At 31.0% G+C, this 19,690-nt stretch overlaps 1 protein-coding gene across 2 annotated transcripts in view; it reads left to right on the top strand.

The window, feature by feature from the left end:
* scn5lab (sodium channel, voltage gated, type V-like, alpha b) overlaps positions 1 to 19,690 on the top strand; it is a 201,226-nt gene that overhangs the window by 138,660 nt on the left and 42,876 nt on the right. For both annotated transcript variants that reach the window (XM_067377647.1, XM_067377646.1), the window contains one exon: positions 15,028 to 15,148. In XM_067377647.1, coding sequence (XP_067233748.1) covers positions 15,028 to 15,148 — 121 coding nt within the window. The remainder of the gene's footprint in view (positions 1 to 15,027; positions 15,149 to 19,690) is intronic.

Here is a 19,690-nt window from a genome sequence, read left to right as displayed (position 1 = left end):
GCAACGGCGCTATATATCGGTGCTACCCACAAGGCTATCGGCGCCGACTCAATTGTAGTCTTTTAAAAAGGCATCTGAAAGAATAAACTAAGTGCAATGTAGTGTCATAAAAAATATTTCGATATATATATCAATACTGAAATATCTGAAATGCTTTAAATACTCATATTCCACAGAATCGACACACAATACCAGCTGCACTTTCTTACTCTTTCATCTCTCCAACAGCGAGTCGACACACAAAATCACCTCTTTTGATGAATATTGTTGGTGTTACACGCCTCTCAGTGTTAAACTGAGTTCTTTTTTGCTGCTTATTGCCCTTAAAGACTCACAAATTAATGTCAAAATGCCAGTCTTGTCGAGTATTCACGTAAAAACAGATAATTATGTTTTAAGTGAACGTAAACGCATGTGTAACAGTGTAATGGATCCGTGCGTCAGGTCTTAAAGTGACAGCAGCCTAATAAACCTGCTGCTAAATTATGAGATAATATAAAAAATATCTATATGGCACTTTTTCTCCATGGAATCGATGTCAAAATTAACAATTTAATTTAAGTTAACTAAAACTAAAACCATATCCCTGTCGGTCAGTACACAGCAAACTCACCAGAGTTAAATCAACTCTGCTCAGAGTACATATTGTACCTCTCTAAATAGTGTTAAAGTAACACTGAAGCAGAGTTAAAGTTAATGAGTTCCTGTCTTTATAAAGCCCCTCCTTCTGAAAAGCACAATGTGCTCTGATTGGTCGGCTGGAGCAGTGTGTTGTGATTGGTCAAGCATGTTTGGGAAACAACCTGCCCCCTTACCATAACACACTACTAACTAACTCAACCAGCCCCAACCCCTTTATTTTGGGCGGGAATTATTTGAATGAGGAATATTGTGATGTGTTCTTGAGGTGTTTCAGGGAGTTCAGAAACAGTGATATATAGAGAATAACTAGAAATTTGCAGAGCTTTTTCATGCATCATTACACACTAAAGATAAACATGTGAAAAAAGCAGAAGAGGTGCTCTTTAAGACATTTAGTCAGAAGGAAATAAGATATCTTTGTGTGTAAGTGTCCTGTACTTTCTGCTTTGTTCTTGGTATGTTTTGTTTCATATTTACCCACCTCTAAACAATCAAACTGCAGTCAGTAAGACGGTCTCTTCTTGTCTGCGGTCGGCCAGAACAAATTGCAAAGCGGAATAGACTTTGTCATTGGTCAAAAGTGTTGTTACCTGAGCCTAGATCTATAAGATCCTTTAAATGTGGCATTGATGCTCTCATTAATGTTTCATGTGAGTAATTGTGAGCTTAACAGCACAATAATGCAGTTGCATTGACTGAATCATTTAAGTTAGTGTTCGTTCACTAAACGTTTTAAACTGTCGTGCTGTAACGGGACAGCTGTGCGAGGATAAAGCAATAATCCCACACGGGGCTTCTTGAAACTGCGGGATCACAAAGGTGTCCAGCTATACTCAAATGAACCGGATCATCAGACCGTCTCCAGTCCTTTTAGCATCTTCCTGCGTCTCTCCGTCTCTTCCTCAGGGAAGGTCTTGCACAGAGAGACTAATAAAACATACAGCAGCTCTCCTTCTGTTCCTAAGTGAATCGCAGTTATGAACGCCCACTCAGAGCAGCTATTTTCTCCTGCGTCTTTCTCCAGAGACATTTTTCCTTAAGCGGACACTCCTCAAAAATGGAGGTCATATCCACATATTAGTTTTCCGATTGAATCGTCGCCATATGTACATTGGGCAGCCTGAGGAAATGCCTTGAGGTTCGACTGTACGAAACACGGCCTGCGGTTCAGCATGCATATGTGCTAAATCAACATCACAGATGCTTATGAAAGACTTTGCATGCAATTCACACATGTTTATATAGATATACATAAAGTAAAAAATATGAACCCAATATGAAAACTGATAATCAGAAATGTTTCTTAAGCAGCAAATCAGCGCATGATTTCTGAAGGATCATGTGACACTGAAGACTGAAGTAATGATGCTGAAAATTCAGCTTTGAATCACAGGAATAAATTACAGTTCACTATATATTAACATAGAAAACAGACATTTTATTCAGATAAAATATGTCACATTTTTTACAGTATTTTTGATCAAGTAAATGTATATATACTGTACATTTAAATATAAATACATAAATACATATATACATGCAAAAGTCATTGTCAAATTCATTTATTTTTTAGTTCGGCTTTTCACATTAAATGTTACGTTAATATAATTTGAAATTCAAAAATCTGTATAAAATGTATAATAGAAGAATTTTAACACAAAATGCATGTTGCACACAGTGAAGATAAGTAGCATCGCTGTTGTTGGCAATCATAAACGCTCTCTCTATGAAGTTATTAAGCAAACAGAGACTCTTTCCCCAGCGAGGGCCCCTGGTTCACGCAGGTCCTGATTTCCCAGCATGCACCCCGCTGGCAGTTTGGCATCTGGAGTATGCTGGCATTGTGTTTGGAGAATTCCCTCTCATGATGGCGTTATGTAACAGACGGACCGCCCGCTTTCACAAGTGTCACGTTGCTCAGGGAGTCCACGCACACCTGTGGTGCAGATTCACCTGTTAACAACAAACAAGTTGACTAAACCATGAACGGTGTTATTTTAATATCACTGAGATACAATTACAGTATATGTAAATATATTTCATTTCATTTGTTCCAGATGAATATTGTTGGTGTTACAGGGCTTTAATTTCGGCGTGGTATTATTTAATATTTTTTGAATATTTCAATTTTAATTTGTAATATTAATAGTTTTTTTTATGTAGTTTTATTTTTATATTTACATTTTTTTTATATTTTTTTATTTTTGCAATATTTATGTTTAAATAATTGCAGTATTTTGTTTTTTAAATATAGCTTTTCTTTTATATATATATATATATATATATATATATATATATATATATATATATATATATATATATATATATATATTGTTTTTTAAATATGTTAAATATTTTAACAGTTTTTTTGTAATATTTAATTTTTATTGTAAATTTATTGTAATATTTTATATTTGTAATATAGTTTTCATTTTTCATTTCATTTTTTATGTATAGTTTTTATTCTTTTTAATAATTAAATTTTTCAATATTTGTAATATTTTAGATTTAATATAGTTTTTTTTATATATTTCCATTTAAAATAATTGTAATAGTTTTTTAATAGTTTTATTTTTATATTTCAATTTCTATATTGTTTAATTTTTAATAGTTTTAATTTTATACTTACATTTTTAATATTTTATATTTTTAATATAGTTTTTTTATATTTACATTTTAAATGTTTGTACTAGTTTTTTTTTTTACTATAGTTTTATTTTTATATTTACATTTTTTTTAAATATTTTTAATATTTTATTTTGTGTATATATTTTTAATACTTATATTATTTAATACATTTCTTAAATTTATAGTATAAATATGTTTGGATTTTTTTTTTTTATATTTCCATTTTAAATATTTTTTATAGTTTTTTTTTTAAATAGTTTTATTTTATATTTACATTTGTTTTATATTTTTTAATATTTTATATTTTTTAATATAGTTTTTATTTCTTCAGTATTTACATTTAAATGTTTTTAATATTTAATGTTTTTTTAATATACCTTTTATTTTTCTATTTTCATTTTAATTAAAGTTTTAGTAATTCTGTTGTCTATTTTTTCTTTTTTTTGAATATATATCTACATAGTTTTTATTCAATTTTATTTCAGTTTTAGTTTGTTATTTTTAATTTCATTTCAATTAATGTTTATTTTATTTCAAGTAACACATTTTTTGTTTTTTGTATGGTTTTAATTTTACTTAACTATACTAACCCTAGTTCTGAATGTGGTTGGTCTCAAAAGCATGAAGATCTCTTCACCAGCAAGTATTTATCAATCGTCAGATCAATTCGACTCGACGGTGTTATGAGCGAAAGTGCGCGTGATTTCCATTACTCGCGTATATTTATTCTCGAAGTGCTCTCCTCACATCCTCACAGACAGGGTGAAGCTCATGCAGTGACCCGTAAATGATTCTGTGCTCTGAAACACTGTGATGTTGATGTTAGAAACCGGCCGGCGTCTGAATCTGGGACATGGCCGGATCCGTGCGCACCTGTGACGAGGAGTTTAAGAGCAGCTGATATTTGTTTTGTCTCTTTAATCTTTCACTACACCTGTTCCACCTCATTCTGTCCCTCTGCATCTTTTATCTTTTCGTTTACCTTTTCTTTTATCTTTCGGCGCACCTGTCCTCTCCTGCATGCTTTCCTCTCTATATCGTTCGCTTTCCTTACTCTTGTACTATAGTGTCGCTTTCCCTCCTGGCTCTGATTATCTGGGTTTCCCCAAATCAAAAATGGATCTGGAAGCTTGGAGAAACATCTCTCTCTCTCTCTCTCTCTCTTCATTATCATCAGGGATGTGAAAGTTCACACACAAGTGCATGAGGATGTTTGTGCAGATTTCATCCTCAGAACAGACTCTATTTCTAGTGTCATTAATAGGAATCGTTCTGGTTTCTATATTAATACTGCAGACACTCCTGAGATTACATTATACCGTACATTTGCATTTTAGGAAACATTTTCATTTTATAGCACTGCACTCTTACTGACTCATTTGTGTTGCTTTTTATTTTTAAAGTATTCAACAATGATATTATTTGTTCATTTATTCGTAGATATACTAATACTAATATTTATTTGTTTATTCATGTACTAATATTTATTTATTTATTTAACGCTCTTAATTTGCTTTTAACTCTTGTTTGCTTTTTTATTTAATAATGAAATTACATTTATTTATTTTTTAAATATACTAATTCATTTATTTATTTATTTATTTATTTATTTATTATAAACAAATGATTATGAATAAATTATTAATTTATATATTATTTTATATATTTATTTATGTAATATATTAATATACATTTAGTTTTGCTTGTTTAGTTTGTTTATTTGTAAACATACTAATAATTAATTTATTCATTTACTGATATTAATATACATTTTGTTTGCTTGTTTTGTTTATTTATTTGCAGACATATTAATACAAATATTCATTATTTATCTATTTTGAGATATATTTATATTTATTTATAAATATTGTGATAATATACACTTTGTTTGTTTGTTCATATACATACTAATACTAATTTATTTACATTTATTTATTTATTATAAATAATATATATTTTATTTATTTAATTATGTATTAATTACATAATAATACATTATTTATTTATTTACTGATATTAACATACATTTTGTGTGTTAGTTTTGTAGAACTACTAATACTTATACATTATATATTTATTTTTAAATATACTGTTTTTTATTTATTTTAATTTTTTATTTATGGATATATGTATATATATATATATATATATATATATATATATATATATATATATATATATATATATATATATATATATATATATATATATATATATATATGGTTTTTTTTTTGCTTATTTGTTTTTTGTTTTTTGCAAACATACTAATACTAATATGCATATTTATTGATTTATTTATTTATAGTTATACAACTAGTTATACATTTATTCATAGTTATTCAAATACTAAAATAAATTTATTTATTTATAGGTATACTAATATATATTTATAGATGGATGGATGAATAGCAGTAATATTTATTTATTTATTCATGAGTCATTAATATGAATCATTCTGGTTTCTGTATAAATACTGCTGTAAGAATGACGCAGACTTACATTACACTGTACATTTGCATTTCAGGACGATTTGCATTGCCCTTAACTCTGCACTCTCACTGTATGACGACCACTGACTCATTTGTGTCTGTATTTATTTTGACGAGGAGTTTCAGATCTGCTGTTTTGTGTGCGTTCAGAGTTCAGGCGGTTGTTTTTTCACAGCACTATAATGTCAGAGCGTCGCCGCTGGGCTGAGAGTCGACGAGATCACACCTGAATCACTGAACACACACTGACACAAACACAAGCAGACGTGAGACCAGACGCCTCACATGTGACCCAACATCACACACACACACACACACACACACACACACACACACACACACACACACACACACACACACACACACACACACACACACACACACACACACACACACACACACACACACACACACACACACACACACACACACACACACACACACACTCCTTCCCTCAGACCAGGGCTGAGCAGACCTCATTTCACTTAAAGTGCCCCTATTATACTTTTTTGAATATGACCTTTCATGTAATGTGTAATAAAGCTGTTTGTGAAGGTAAACGCTCTGTAAAGTTTCAAAGATAAATGGAGTTTATCAGCCTGAAACGAGTCGTCAGTAATTCCCGCCTCACTTCCTGCTGAACATATAGGTTTGTAGCTAATTTGCATAATGCCAGCCTCAGGTCTTCATTGGAGGAACAGCTTGCCATAAAGAACCTGCAAAAGTAATGATTATGAATGTGACAAAACAGCAAGGAGACATTTTAATTGTTTATTAATAAAATAATGTTTTCTGAATCAGTGTCAGCTGCGAAGATGATGTTGACATTGCTGACTTTCATCATCTCCGCATAGATGCACATTTCATTCGGATTACATAATCAGAGAGTATTTTATTTTTATTTTGTTTAAAAGTAGACATTTCAAGCTTTCTATAGATATATTCCTCATTTCTGTGAGACAAGAAGCTGCAGAGTTTCGGTTCATTATAAGACATGCTTCAGTGCAAGTGATCGCGCCGGCGCCTATATGTCATGATTATATCTGCTTCTTATTTATTAAATCCAGGCAATTGGTTGATGAAACATTGATTAAAATTAAGATACAATTTTTACAAAACAAAATTCACTATAAAGAAAGGCTTTCTACAAAACAAAACTTAATGAAGTGGTCAAAATCATGTCTGACCGACTCCATGTCTCCCGATATATTGCGCATCTTATGATGCATCCTTTCTTACTGTTCATCATCAAACAGATGAATTTAAAACATAACATAGGCCTACTTAAGCAAATAATAATTTACTTTTAGACTTATATTTAATAAACTAATGTTTTCTGAATCCATTTCGGCTGCAAATATGAAGTTGACATTGCTGACTCTCATCATCTCTGCACAGATGCACATTTCATTCGGATTACATAATCAGAGAGTAGCCTATTTCTTTTCATTTTGAATGACTTTGTTCAAAAGTAGACATTTCAAGCTTTCTATAGATATATTCCTCATTTCTGTGAGACAAGCAGCCGCAGAGTTTCGGTTCATTATAAGGCGTGCTTCAGTGCAAGTGATCGCGCCGGCGCCTATATGTCATGATTATATCTGCTTCTTATTTATTAAATCCAGGCAATTGGTTGATGAAACATTGATTAAAATTAAGGTAAAATTTTACAAAACAAAATTCACTTTAAAGAAAGGCTTTCTACAAAACAAAACTTAATGATGTGGTCAAAATCATGTCTGACCCACTCCATGACTATATATTGCGCATCTTATGATGCATCCTTTCTTACTGTTCATCATCAACAGGTGAATTTAAAACATAACATAGGCCTATTTAAACAAATAATAATTTACTTTTAGACTTATATTTAATATTGGGGGCATCCAAGTTATTTGACATATTTGAATTTTTTGTTTTTTAAAGTAATGCAATAGTTACTTTCCCTGGCAATTAGTTACTTTTATAATGATGCAACTAAGTTACTGTTTGTGAGAAGTAACTAGTAACTAATTATTTTTTTAAAGTAGCATGCCCAACACTGATAATAAGCATATGATAATCACTCTGGGCCATCTGACCAATCAGAGCAGAGCAGCTCTCAGAAAGGCGGGATTTATAGAGGCCAAATCCTTGATCGAACCGTTTTCAGACACTTTGTGAAATGAGGTGATGAAAATGAAAGTGTTTTTTGACCTTTGATACATGTAAACTGATTTTAGGAGACTCCGAAACAAAATCAGGAACCTTTAAAACAACATAATAATGAGGTATTTCTGGCATGATGGTAACCAGATTTTAGTGGAGCTTGACTTGTTATAAACTTGGAACATTCCTTTAATGATGCAATATACTTAAAAGCTTTTACATTTATTCATTTGTTTACTAATATTTAATCATTTTTAGATATACTAATACTAATATACTTACACTATATGTCTTATAACACACATCATGATTTAGTATGACGTTTCACCTCAAAAAGAGGTCAGATGAGCCTAATTAGAGCTCGTGTTCGTCAAAAGCTGCGGCTGAAACCATATGGCACGTGTAGGAATGAGTTTGGCCTCAGGTTCCTGTCTGTGTGCGTTTGAGCAGCTGATGCGCCGCGTCCGTCTCTCTGTCCGTCTCTGTGTTTCTCTCCCGGTGATTTTTCAGAGAACAGTCGAGCGCGTTCTGAGAAGCGACTCGTAGTTCAAACTCAGATGACCCGTTGTTTGCTGAATTAGCCACGTTGTGTTGTACATTGAGGTGTCAACTTTGTGGTGATTGAGACATTTACACAATTACATCACCTGAAACTGGGCTGCACGATTAATCGAAATAAAATGCAAAGCACGATATGGCTTAGTGCGATTATCAAACCTCAAATGATTCGATCTAATGAGATAAATACATGCGTGGTGTTCGCTGTGTTCGTTTACACGTCAGCAGTACACGTCTCGGTTCTCTGCTGAGTCACTTTAAAGTGCTTTTAGAAATGCAAACATCTTCACAAACTTATAATGAGAAGCACTTATAATCAGAAAACAAGCTTTAAGAGCTCCCTGAGGGTTTATGAATAAAAGTTTGACTGTTTTACATTTGAAAAGGATGAAATTAAGACATAAATATTAGAATTGTAATTTTACAGTTGTAATGCATAATATGCTATTATTGTTATTATTATTATTATTAATTATACTTTTTGTTTTTATAGTGAAATATTACAGTAATATTTATTTTTTGTTTGTAATTATTAATTGTATTTTATTCTATTTATTATTATTATTATTATTATTATATAGCCATACTCATATATAATCACAAAAATACTAATTGTGCAGCCCTACAACCAAAAACCTGTTTTTTTTAATAATATTTTTATTTTATTTTACAGTATAATATTTCTTATTTTGTTTTTATAGGTATTTAATATTATTATTATCAATGTATTGTTGTTGTTATTATTGTTATTATTAAATAAAAATATTAAATATTAAATAAAAACAAAATAAGAAATATTATATATCAATATGGCCATCAAACAATAATGACATTATTATTATTATTATTTTATTATTATTATTGTTATTATTTTACAGTCATATTGATATAGAATCATAATTTTGCCAAATTCTGCAGCCCTAAAATTTTATATATATATATATATATATATATATATTCAGAAAATATACATAATATAAATGTAAAAACCAATAATATAATATAATATATTTTAATAAAAAATAATATAAAAATAAATATTCAGAAAAGTTGTCCAGCAAAACAATCAGCACATTTTTTATCACAATTAGATTTATTTCTCCAAATCGTGCGGCTCTGATAGAGAATAATGTTCTTGTGTTGGTCAGTATCGCTCAGACCGACCGACGGCAGTCCGTCAGAACGATCGAAGCACAGGTTTGTCCAGTAAACAGCTAATAATGCCGTATGGATTTGTCCTACATACTCGGAGCGCTCTAATGGCATCATGTGATCAGATTGTGTTATTGATGTGTTTGCCGTGTGATTGACGGACATCAGTTCTCGGCAGGTGGAAGTGAAGGATTTCTCTCTCCCGAATCCCGGTCTGCTGATGGCACTCAAGCACACAGGTCTGATTTCACTGGTTCCAGTCGTGAATGCCCTCGTACCCCTGCGGGAGGTTATTTATAGGGCTTTTGTGGCGGCCGGTCTGTGCAGCTCTGCCTCCCTCGCTGCTGGGATTCCTCACATGCCGGCGAGAGCGGCATTAAACTTGAGTTTGCTCTGGGATTCGTGCAAGACAAACAAAGCATGCATGCTAATGGCCGTCACGCTTCCCAACACTGACAAAACGCAGCGATATCGATGATGTCATAGTGAGCTCATTACCTCAGTGTCATGTTCCACTTCAATCACATCAGATCGTACAATAGATGCTTAAAGTGAAAAACGAGCCCTGCAGCGTCAGTGTGAGCGGCTGGAATTGGAGCAAAGGTTGGCTGGGGTTTGTGTTCATTGTCAAAGGGCTGAATGACAGCTGTGTGATTTAGGGAATGAGAGTTATGGAAGAGTAAGGGTTGGGAAGTGCAAATCAGATGTCAAAATCTGATGTTAAGACAGAATGGAAGGAAAAGTAGATCAGACAGATACTGTACAGTCAGGTGAATATCACACATCTGCCTGGAAATGTCCAGGGTTGTGTTTCCTGAAAGCATTGTACATTCTTATGTGAAGATCATGGGAAACCCAGATTATATTTCACCCTAAAATCAAGATCAAATGTTGCATTGTATTTTGTTTAAATAAAATTAAGCTGGTTTTTATGAGCATTATAGTTTTTTGCATTGTTAAATTATTTTCATGACAATTAAGCACACATTAAAAAAAAGTAAATTACTATATTTCCTAAAAAAAAAAAATAATAATAATAAATAACTTGATTTTTGTGGTTTTTGTAATTAAATGTGCTAAACATTTGACAGCCCTTTTTGAATTAATTCATAAATAAATAAAGTTATTAAATTATTTCTCATAATAAATATTTAGGTTCTATAAGTATTTATTAAAAACAAATATTTTACATTTAAATTCATGTGAATTTTGGTAATTAATTTTAATGAAAATAATGGCAATATGCAAAATAAATAAATAAATAAATAAATAGTAATTATGACCCAGACATGACATTATTATTATTTTTCTGAAAATGTTCAGGTTTTTACAGTAAAATTTAAAATCTTATTTTGTTTTAATGAATAATTGTATATTTAATTAAACGTATTATTATTATTATTATTATTATTATTATTATTAATAATAAATTAAAATATTAAATAAAAACAAAATAAGAAAAATATTTATTTTATTTTATTTTTTATTGTTAGAATGTGACTCGGACATGCCATTATTGTTATTTTTCTGAAAATTTTAGTTATTTTATAAATTTTATAGTTTTTACAGTAAAATTCACAATAGTGACATTTCTTATTCTGTTTTAATTATTAATTGTATATTAATTAATTAATAATAATAATAAAAAATAATTATGACCCAAACATTATTATTATTTTTCTGAAAATGTTCAGGTTTTTACAGTAAAATTTAAAATAGTAATATTTCTTATTTTGTTTTAATGAATAATGTTATATTTAATTAAATGTATTATTATTATTGTTTTTTTAAAAAAATATTAAATAAAAACAAAGTAAGAAAAATGTTTATTTATTTATTTATTTATTTTTTATTAGACAGGCTCTTAACAGTTTGAGATTCACTCATTATAATATGGGCGCATTACTCTGTATTTCTTAATTTTGAAGCACATTTTGCAGCCATGAATCATAATTTTCCACTTCCTTTGGCAGCTGGTTTATGGGAAATTATGTTTTCATTCTAGGCAGCGTTTTATTGGACAATATTTTATTTTGGTGTATTTTTGGTCCATTTTCCTTGAAGAAAAAATATATGTATTCTGTGTGTAGGAGCAACTAAACCTCACAGCCTAACAGACATAATCTAAACCCCACAAAACCGCAGTTTCTTTAAATGTTTGTTCAGGTTATCTCAGTGTCTGTGGGCTGTTTTTATCGTGCGGTGGAAGCCGTCAGGGGTGAAGCTGTCGTCTGAAGGGGCGTTCGGCCGGTCTGGTATTAAATTTCATTGGACACATCAGCAATCTCACAGCGTTAGTCAGCGCTCCACTTAGCACGAGCTTTCCTCTTGTTTGAGCGGACGTGATGATGGACTGAGTGTGTCACAGTCTGACAAGGAAACGAAAGTCGCACCTGGAGACTCGCTCACTCCTGGAACAGCAGAATAAATCAGCGGCGCCGGGAACTGTCTGCAGTCACACACACACACTCAGATACTGCACACACACATTCAGAATACAGCAACACTTTCAACACTCGAGTCTTCTGACAAATTCTGCATTCAGAATATTAACCTTTGACCCCATGACAGGTGGCACAGTTTATAAATCATCAAGTATGGACTGTCATTTCGAAGAATCTGCCTTTTTTATCCATCCATCCATCCATCCATATCCGTCTGTATCCATATTATTGATTTATTTATTACAAATGCTAATATACATTTACATTTAATATACATTTATTTACTTTTTTCTATGCATGCTAGTATTTATTTACTTGTTTACATTTATTTATTTACTTTTTGCACACATACTGGTAATTATTTACCTGTTTACATTTATTTATTTATTTAGTAAAAATACTAGTATTTATTTACTTATTTACAATATTTTTTATTTATTTATTTTATAGACATACTAGTATTTATTTACTTCTTTACATTTATTTATTTAATAAAAATACTAGTATTTATTTACTTATTTATAATATTTTTTTATAGACATACTGGTATTTATTTACTTGTTTACATTTATTTATTTAATAAAAAATACTAGTATTTATTTACTTATTTACAATTTTTTTTATAGACATACTGGTATTTATTTACTTGTTTACATTTATGTATTTAATAAAATACTAGTATTTATTTACTTATTTACAATATTATTTTTTTTATAGACATACTGGTATTTATTTACTTATTTACAATATATTTTATTTATTTATTTTATAGACATAGTATTTATTTACTTGTTTACATTTATTTATTTAATAAGAAATACTAGTATTTATTTACTTATTTACAATATTTATTATTTATTTTATAGACATACTAGTATTTATTTACTTGTTTACATTTATGTATTTAATAAAAATACTAGTATTTATTTACTTATTTACAATATATTTTATTTATTTATTTTATAGACATACTAGTATTTATTTACTTCTTTACATTTATTTAATAAAAATACTAGTATTTATTTACTTATTTATAATATTTTTTTATAGACATACTGGTATTTATTTACTTGTTTACATTTATTTATTTAATAAAAAATACTAGTATTTATTTACTTATTTACAATTTTTTTTATAGACATACTGGTATTTATTTACTTGTTTACATTTATGTATTTAATAAAATACTAGTATTTATTTACTTATTTACAATATTATTTTTTTTATAGACATACTGGTATTTATTTACTTGTTTACATTTATGTATTTAATAAAAATACTAGTATTTATTTACTTATTTACAATATTTTTTATTTATTTATTTATTTTATAGACATACTAGTATTTATTTAATTGTTTACATTTATTTATTTACTTTTTGCACACATACTGGTATTTATTTAATTGTTTACATTTATTTATTTAATAAAAATACTAGTATTTATTTACTTATTTACAATATTTATTATTTATTTTATAGACATACTAGTATTTATTTACTTGTTTACATTTATGTATTTAATAAAAATACTAGTATTTATTTACTTATTTACAATATATTTTATTTATTTATTTTATAGACATAGTATTTATTTACTTGTTTACATTTATTTATTTAATAAGAAATACTAGTATTTATTTACTTATTTACAATATTTATTATTTATTTTATAGACATACTAGTATTTATTTACTTGTTTACATTTATGTATTTAATAAAAATACTAGTATTTATTTACTTATTTACAATATATTTTATTTATTTATTTTATAGACATACTAGTATTTATTTACTTGTTTATATTTATTTATTTAATAAAAATACTAGTATTTATTTACTTATTTATAATATTTTTTTATAGACATACTGGTATTTATTTACTTGTTTACATTTATTTATTTAATAAAAAATACTAGTATTTATTTACTTATTTACAATTTTTTTTATAGACATACTGGTATTTATTTACTTGTTTACATTTATGTATTTAATAAAATACTAGTATTTATTTACTTATTTACAATATTTTTTATTTATTTATTTATTTTATAGACATACTAGTATTTATTTAATTGTTTACATTTATTTATTTACTTTTTGCACACATACTGGTATTTATTTAATTGTTTACATTTATTTAATAAAAATACTAGTATTTATTTACTTATTTACAATATTTATTATTTATTTTATAGACATACTAGTATTTATTTACTTGTTTACATTTATTTATTTAATAAGAAATACTAGTATTTATTTACTTATTTACAATATTTTTTATTTATTTTATAGACATACTAGTATTTATTTACTTGTTTACATTTATTTATTTAATAAGAAATACTAGTATTTATTTACTTGTTTACAATATTTTTTATTTATTTATTTTATAGACATACTAGTATTTATTTACTTGTTTACATTTATTTATTTAATGAAAATTCTAGTATTTATTTACTTATTTACATTTATTTATTTTATAGACATACTAATGTACATTTGCTGATATACATGTATTAAATTTTATACATATGCTTGCAATAATATTTATTTATTTATTTAAATTTTGTTTATTTTAGACATACTATAATACTTTACTTCTTTATTTTTAATAAATAAACAAGTTACACTTTTGTACCCGAAAAAGTAGAAGAAGAGTTTCCACGACTGTGCAACATGGAAATATGAGAGAATTTTTACAGCAAAGATTTTTTTTCCATGCCTGAAAAAATGAAATAAAACAAATCTTGTCGTATCTATATTGAACATAGTTATGCTCATTTCTAAAATATTAAATGTCAAACCTGTTTAAACTAGTCAAACCTGTTCACAAATAAGTCTGAATGATGAAATCTGAAATACAAGATTTGTTAAAAATCTCCAGGAATCATAAATGATTGCAAATGTGAAAAATATCATGTTAATTTATTGGTCCAGTGATGTGATTGGCTCTCTTGATTTTCAGAGCGATGACACCAGCCTATCAGAGGGCAGCACCATCGACCTCAGAAAACCCGGTGAGGAGGAAGATGAATACTCGGAGACGGCGGAAGAGGCCATGGAACCGGAAAACTGCTTTCCTGATGGTGTGTATTCCTGACATGAACTTACAGCTACACTTTTTACTCTTATGATGAGGAATAGCTCCAAAACCATCCAGCACTAGGGTTATTCAATAAAGCGCAAAAGTTGGGTTATAGAAGTAAAAATCACATTCATTTTCTCCATGTCTCCGCCGCTCTGATCCTCCTGTTTACCCTCGTTCTGAAGTGGAGGTGATTTGATATAAAACATTAACCAATGAACTGACATTTAAAAGGGCAATGGGGCATTAAATTGAATGTCCTGCGTCAGCAAAGATTTGAAAAGGCCCGTCAGAGACGAAATGGTCCCGTGTTAATTTGATGATGACTGACTCTCCGTATTTAATTCTGTACTATGCATCGACCCGCCGGTCCAATCAGATGCGTCCCGACATGTTAAAAACGCTGAGCCTGTGAGACGTCTGCCGCGTCTGGAAATCGATGGCAGGCACTTCGACTCATAGTTGTGTTTACAATACTGTTTTGTACAATAAAAGATCATAGTTATTTATGTAATGAAATTGAAGGGCAGGTCAATATGTTGCTAAGACAATTGAAAACCTAATTAACATTTACATCTTTATCCAAAGTGACTTACAAATGAGGAGCACAACAAGCAATTCCACTAAAGAAGGCAATAAAACAAGAAGTGTGAGTAATACAAAGTTTCAAATGTCGTCCAGAATAAAAGTCGTATTAAGTGCTAATTGCTCATGAAATTAGTTTTGAACATGATAACGTTATATTTCACTCTTTCCATAGAGAACAATAGGGTTCTTAACTCATCTTAAAGAACGCTGAATGCCAAAAAGGTTCTATATAAGGAGAAATGTCTTAAATGATTGCATATTACTTTCATGCTTAACAGGTTATTTCATTATTTTCTAGTGATAAAGTATGTTTACGAGTGGTTTAATTTATACGGAGCACTGCGCATGACATGCAGGAAAACAACCAGCATGTTAAATAATGCGCATGATTTATAAATCGAGGGAACAAATTAGTATAGCGAATCGAGGGAACGAAAAAGTAAATTGTGCACATGATGTAGCAATTTGAGTGAAAGAATTAGAAAATCGCGCTCATGATGTAGCAAATCGAGGAAACGAAATAGCAAATCACGCTCACAATTTAGCAAATCGAGGAAACGAAATAGCAAATCGCGCACATGATGTAGCAAATCGAGGGAAAGAACTAGAAAATCGCGCACACGATGTAGCAAATCAAGGGAAAGAACTAGAAAATTGGGGACACGATGTACCAAATCAAGGGAAAGAAATAGCAAATTACGCACATGATGTAGCAAATCAAGGGAATGAAATAGTAAATCACGCACACGATTTAGCAAATCGAGGAAACGAAATAGCAAATCACGCTCACAATTTAGCAAATTGAGGGAGCGAAATAGCAAATCACGCTCATGATGTAGCAAATCGAGAAAACGAAATAGCAAATCGCGCTCACAATTTAGCAAATTGAGGGAGTGAAATAGCAAATCACGTACACAATGTACCAAATCAAGGGAAAGAAATAGCAAATCACGCACATGATGTAGCAAATCGAGGAAACGAAATAGCAAATCGCGCTCACAATTTAGCAAATCAAGGGAATGAAATAGTAAATCGTGCACACAATGTACCAAATCAAGGGAAAGAAATAGCAAATCACGCTCATGATGTAGCAAATCGAGGAAACGAAATAGCAAATCGCGCTCACAATTTAGCAAATTGAGGGAGTGAAATAGCAAATCACGTACACAATGTACCAAATCAAGGGAAAGAAATAGCAAATCACGCACATGATGTAGCAAATCAAGGGAAAGAAATAGCAAATTACGCACATGATGTAGCAAATCAAGGGAATGAAATAGTAAATCACGTACACGATTTAGCAAATCGAAGGAAACGAAATAGCAAATCACATGCATGATGTAGGAAATCGAGGGAACGAAATAGCAAATCACGCGACTGATGTAGGAAATCGAGGGAAAGAACTAGAAAATCGTGCACAGGATGTACCAAATCGAGGGAAAGAAATAGCAAATCACGCACATGATGTAGCAAATCGAGGGAACGAAATAGCAAATCACGCACATGATGTAGCAAATCGAGGGAACGAAATAGCAAATCACGCGCACAATTTAGCAAATCGCGAGAATGAAATAGAAAATCACGCACATGATGTAGCAAATCGAGGGAACGAAATAGCAAATCACGCGCACAATTTAGCAAATTGAGGGAGCGAAATAGCAAATCACGTCCATGATGTAGCAAATTGAGGGAAAGAACTAGAAAATTGCGCACATGATGTAGCAAATCGAGGGAACGAAATAGCAAATCACGCGCACAATTTAGCAAATTGAGGGAGCGAAATAGCAAATCACGTCCATGATGTAGCAAATCAAGGGAATGAAATAGTAAATCACGTACACGATTTAGCAAATCGAAGGAAACGAAATAGCAAATCACATGCATGATGTAGCAAATCGAGGTAACGAAATAGCAAATCATGTGACTGATGTAGGAAATCGAGGGAAAGAACTAGTAAATCGTGCACACGATGTACCAAATCGAGGGAAAGAAATAGCAAATCACGCACATGATGTAGCAAATTGAGGGAACGAAATAGCAAATCACGCGCACAATTTAGCAAATTGAGGAAGCGAAATAGAAAATCACGCACATGATGTAGCAAATCGAGGGAACGAAATAGCAAGTCACGCACATGATGTAGCAAATCGAGGGAAAGAAATAGAAAATCACGCACATGATGTAGCAAATCGAGGGAAAGAAATAGCAAATCACGCTCATGATGTGGCAAATCGAGGGAACGAAATAGCAAGTCACGCACATGATGTAGCAAATCGAGGGAACGAAATAGCAAATCACGCGCACAATTTAGCAAATCGAGAGAATGAAATAGAAAATCACGCACATGATGTAGCAAATCGAGGGAACGAAATAGCAAATCACGCGCACAATTTAGCAAATTGAGGGAGCGAAATAGCAAATCACGTCCATGATGTAGCAAATTGAGGGAAAGAACTAGAAAATTGCGCACATGATGTAGCAAATCGAGGGAACGTAATAACAAATAACGCGCACAATTTAGCAAATTGAGGGAGCGAAATAGCAAATCACGTCCATGATGTAGCAAATCAAGAGAATGAAATAGTAAATCACGTACACGATTTAGCAAATCGAAGGAAACGAAATAGCAAATCACATGCATGATGTAGCAAATCGAGGGAACGAAATAGCAAATCACGCGACTGATGTAGGAAATCGAGGGAAAGAACTAGTAAATCGTGCACACGATGTACCAAATCGAGGGAAAGAAATAGCAAATCACGCACATGATGTAGCAAATCGAGGAAACGAAATAGCAAATCACGCTCACAATTTAGCAAATCGAGGAAACGAAATAGCAAATCGCGCACATGATGTAGCAAATCGAGGGAAAGAACTAGAAAATCGCGCACACGATGTAGCAAATCAAGGGAAAGAACTAGAAAATTGGGGACACGATGTACCAAATCAAGGGAAAGAAATAGCAAATTACGCACATGATGTAGCAAATCAAGGGAATGAAATAGTAAATCACGCACACGATTTAGCAAATCGAGGAAACGAAATAGCAAATCACGCTCACAATTTAGCAAATTGAGGGAGCGAAATAGCAAATCACGCTCATGATGTAGCAAATCGAGAAAACGAAATAGCAAATCGCGCTCTCAATTTAGCAAATTGAGGGAGTGAAATAGCAAATCACGTACACAATGTACCAAATCAAGGGAAAGAAATAGCAAATCACGCACATGATGTAGCAAATCGAGGAAACGAAATAGCAAATCGCGCTCACAATTTAGCAAATCAAGGGAATGAAATAGTAAATCGTGCACACGATGTACCAAATCAAGGGAAAGAAATAGCAAATCACGCTCATGATGTAGCAAATCGAGGAAACGAAATAGCAAATCGCGCTCACAATTTAGCAAATTGAGGGAGTGAAATAGCAAATCACGTACACAATGTACCAAATCAAGGGAAAGAAATAGCAAATCACGCACATGATGTAGCAAATCAAGGGAAAGAAATAGCAAATTACGCACATGATGTAGCAAATCAAGGGAATGAAATAGTAAATCACGTACACGATTTAGCAAATCGAAGGAAACGAAATAGCAAATCACATGCATGATGTAGGAAATCGAGGGAACGAAATAGCAAATCACGCGACTGATGTAGGAAATCGAGGGAAAGAACTAGAAAATCGTGCACAGGATGTACCAAATCGAGGGAAAGAAATAGCAAATCACGCACATGATGTAGCAAATCGAGGGAACGAAATAGCAAATCACGCGCACAATTTAGCAAATCGAGAGAATGAAATAGAAAATCACGCACATGATGTAGCAAATCGAGGGAACGAAATAGCAAATCACGCACATGATGTAGCAAATCGAGGGAACGAAATAGCAAATCACGCGCACAATTTAGCAAATCGCGAGAATGAAATAGAAAATCACGCACATGATGTAGCAAA

Source organism: Chanodichthys erythropterus, chromosome 23, assembly GCF_024489055.1.
Source record: "Chanodichthys erythropterus isolate Z2021 chromosome 23, ASM2448905v1, whole genome shotgun sequence".
Taxonomy (NCBI): domain Eukaryota; kingdom Metazoa; phylum Chordata; class Actinopteri; order Cypriniformes; family Xenocyprididae; genus Chanodichthys; species Chanodichthys erythropterus.
This window is presented reverse-complemented; position numbering and strand designations above follow the sequence as displayed.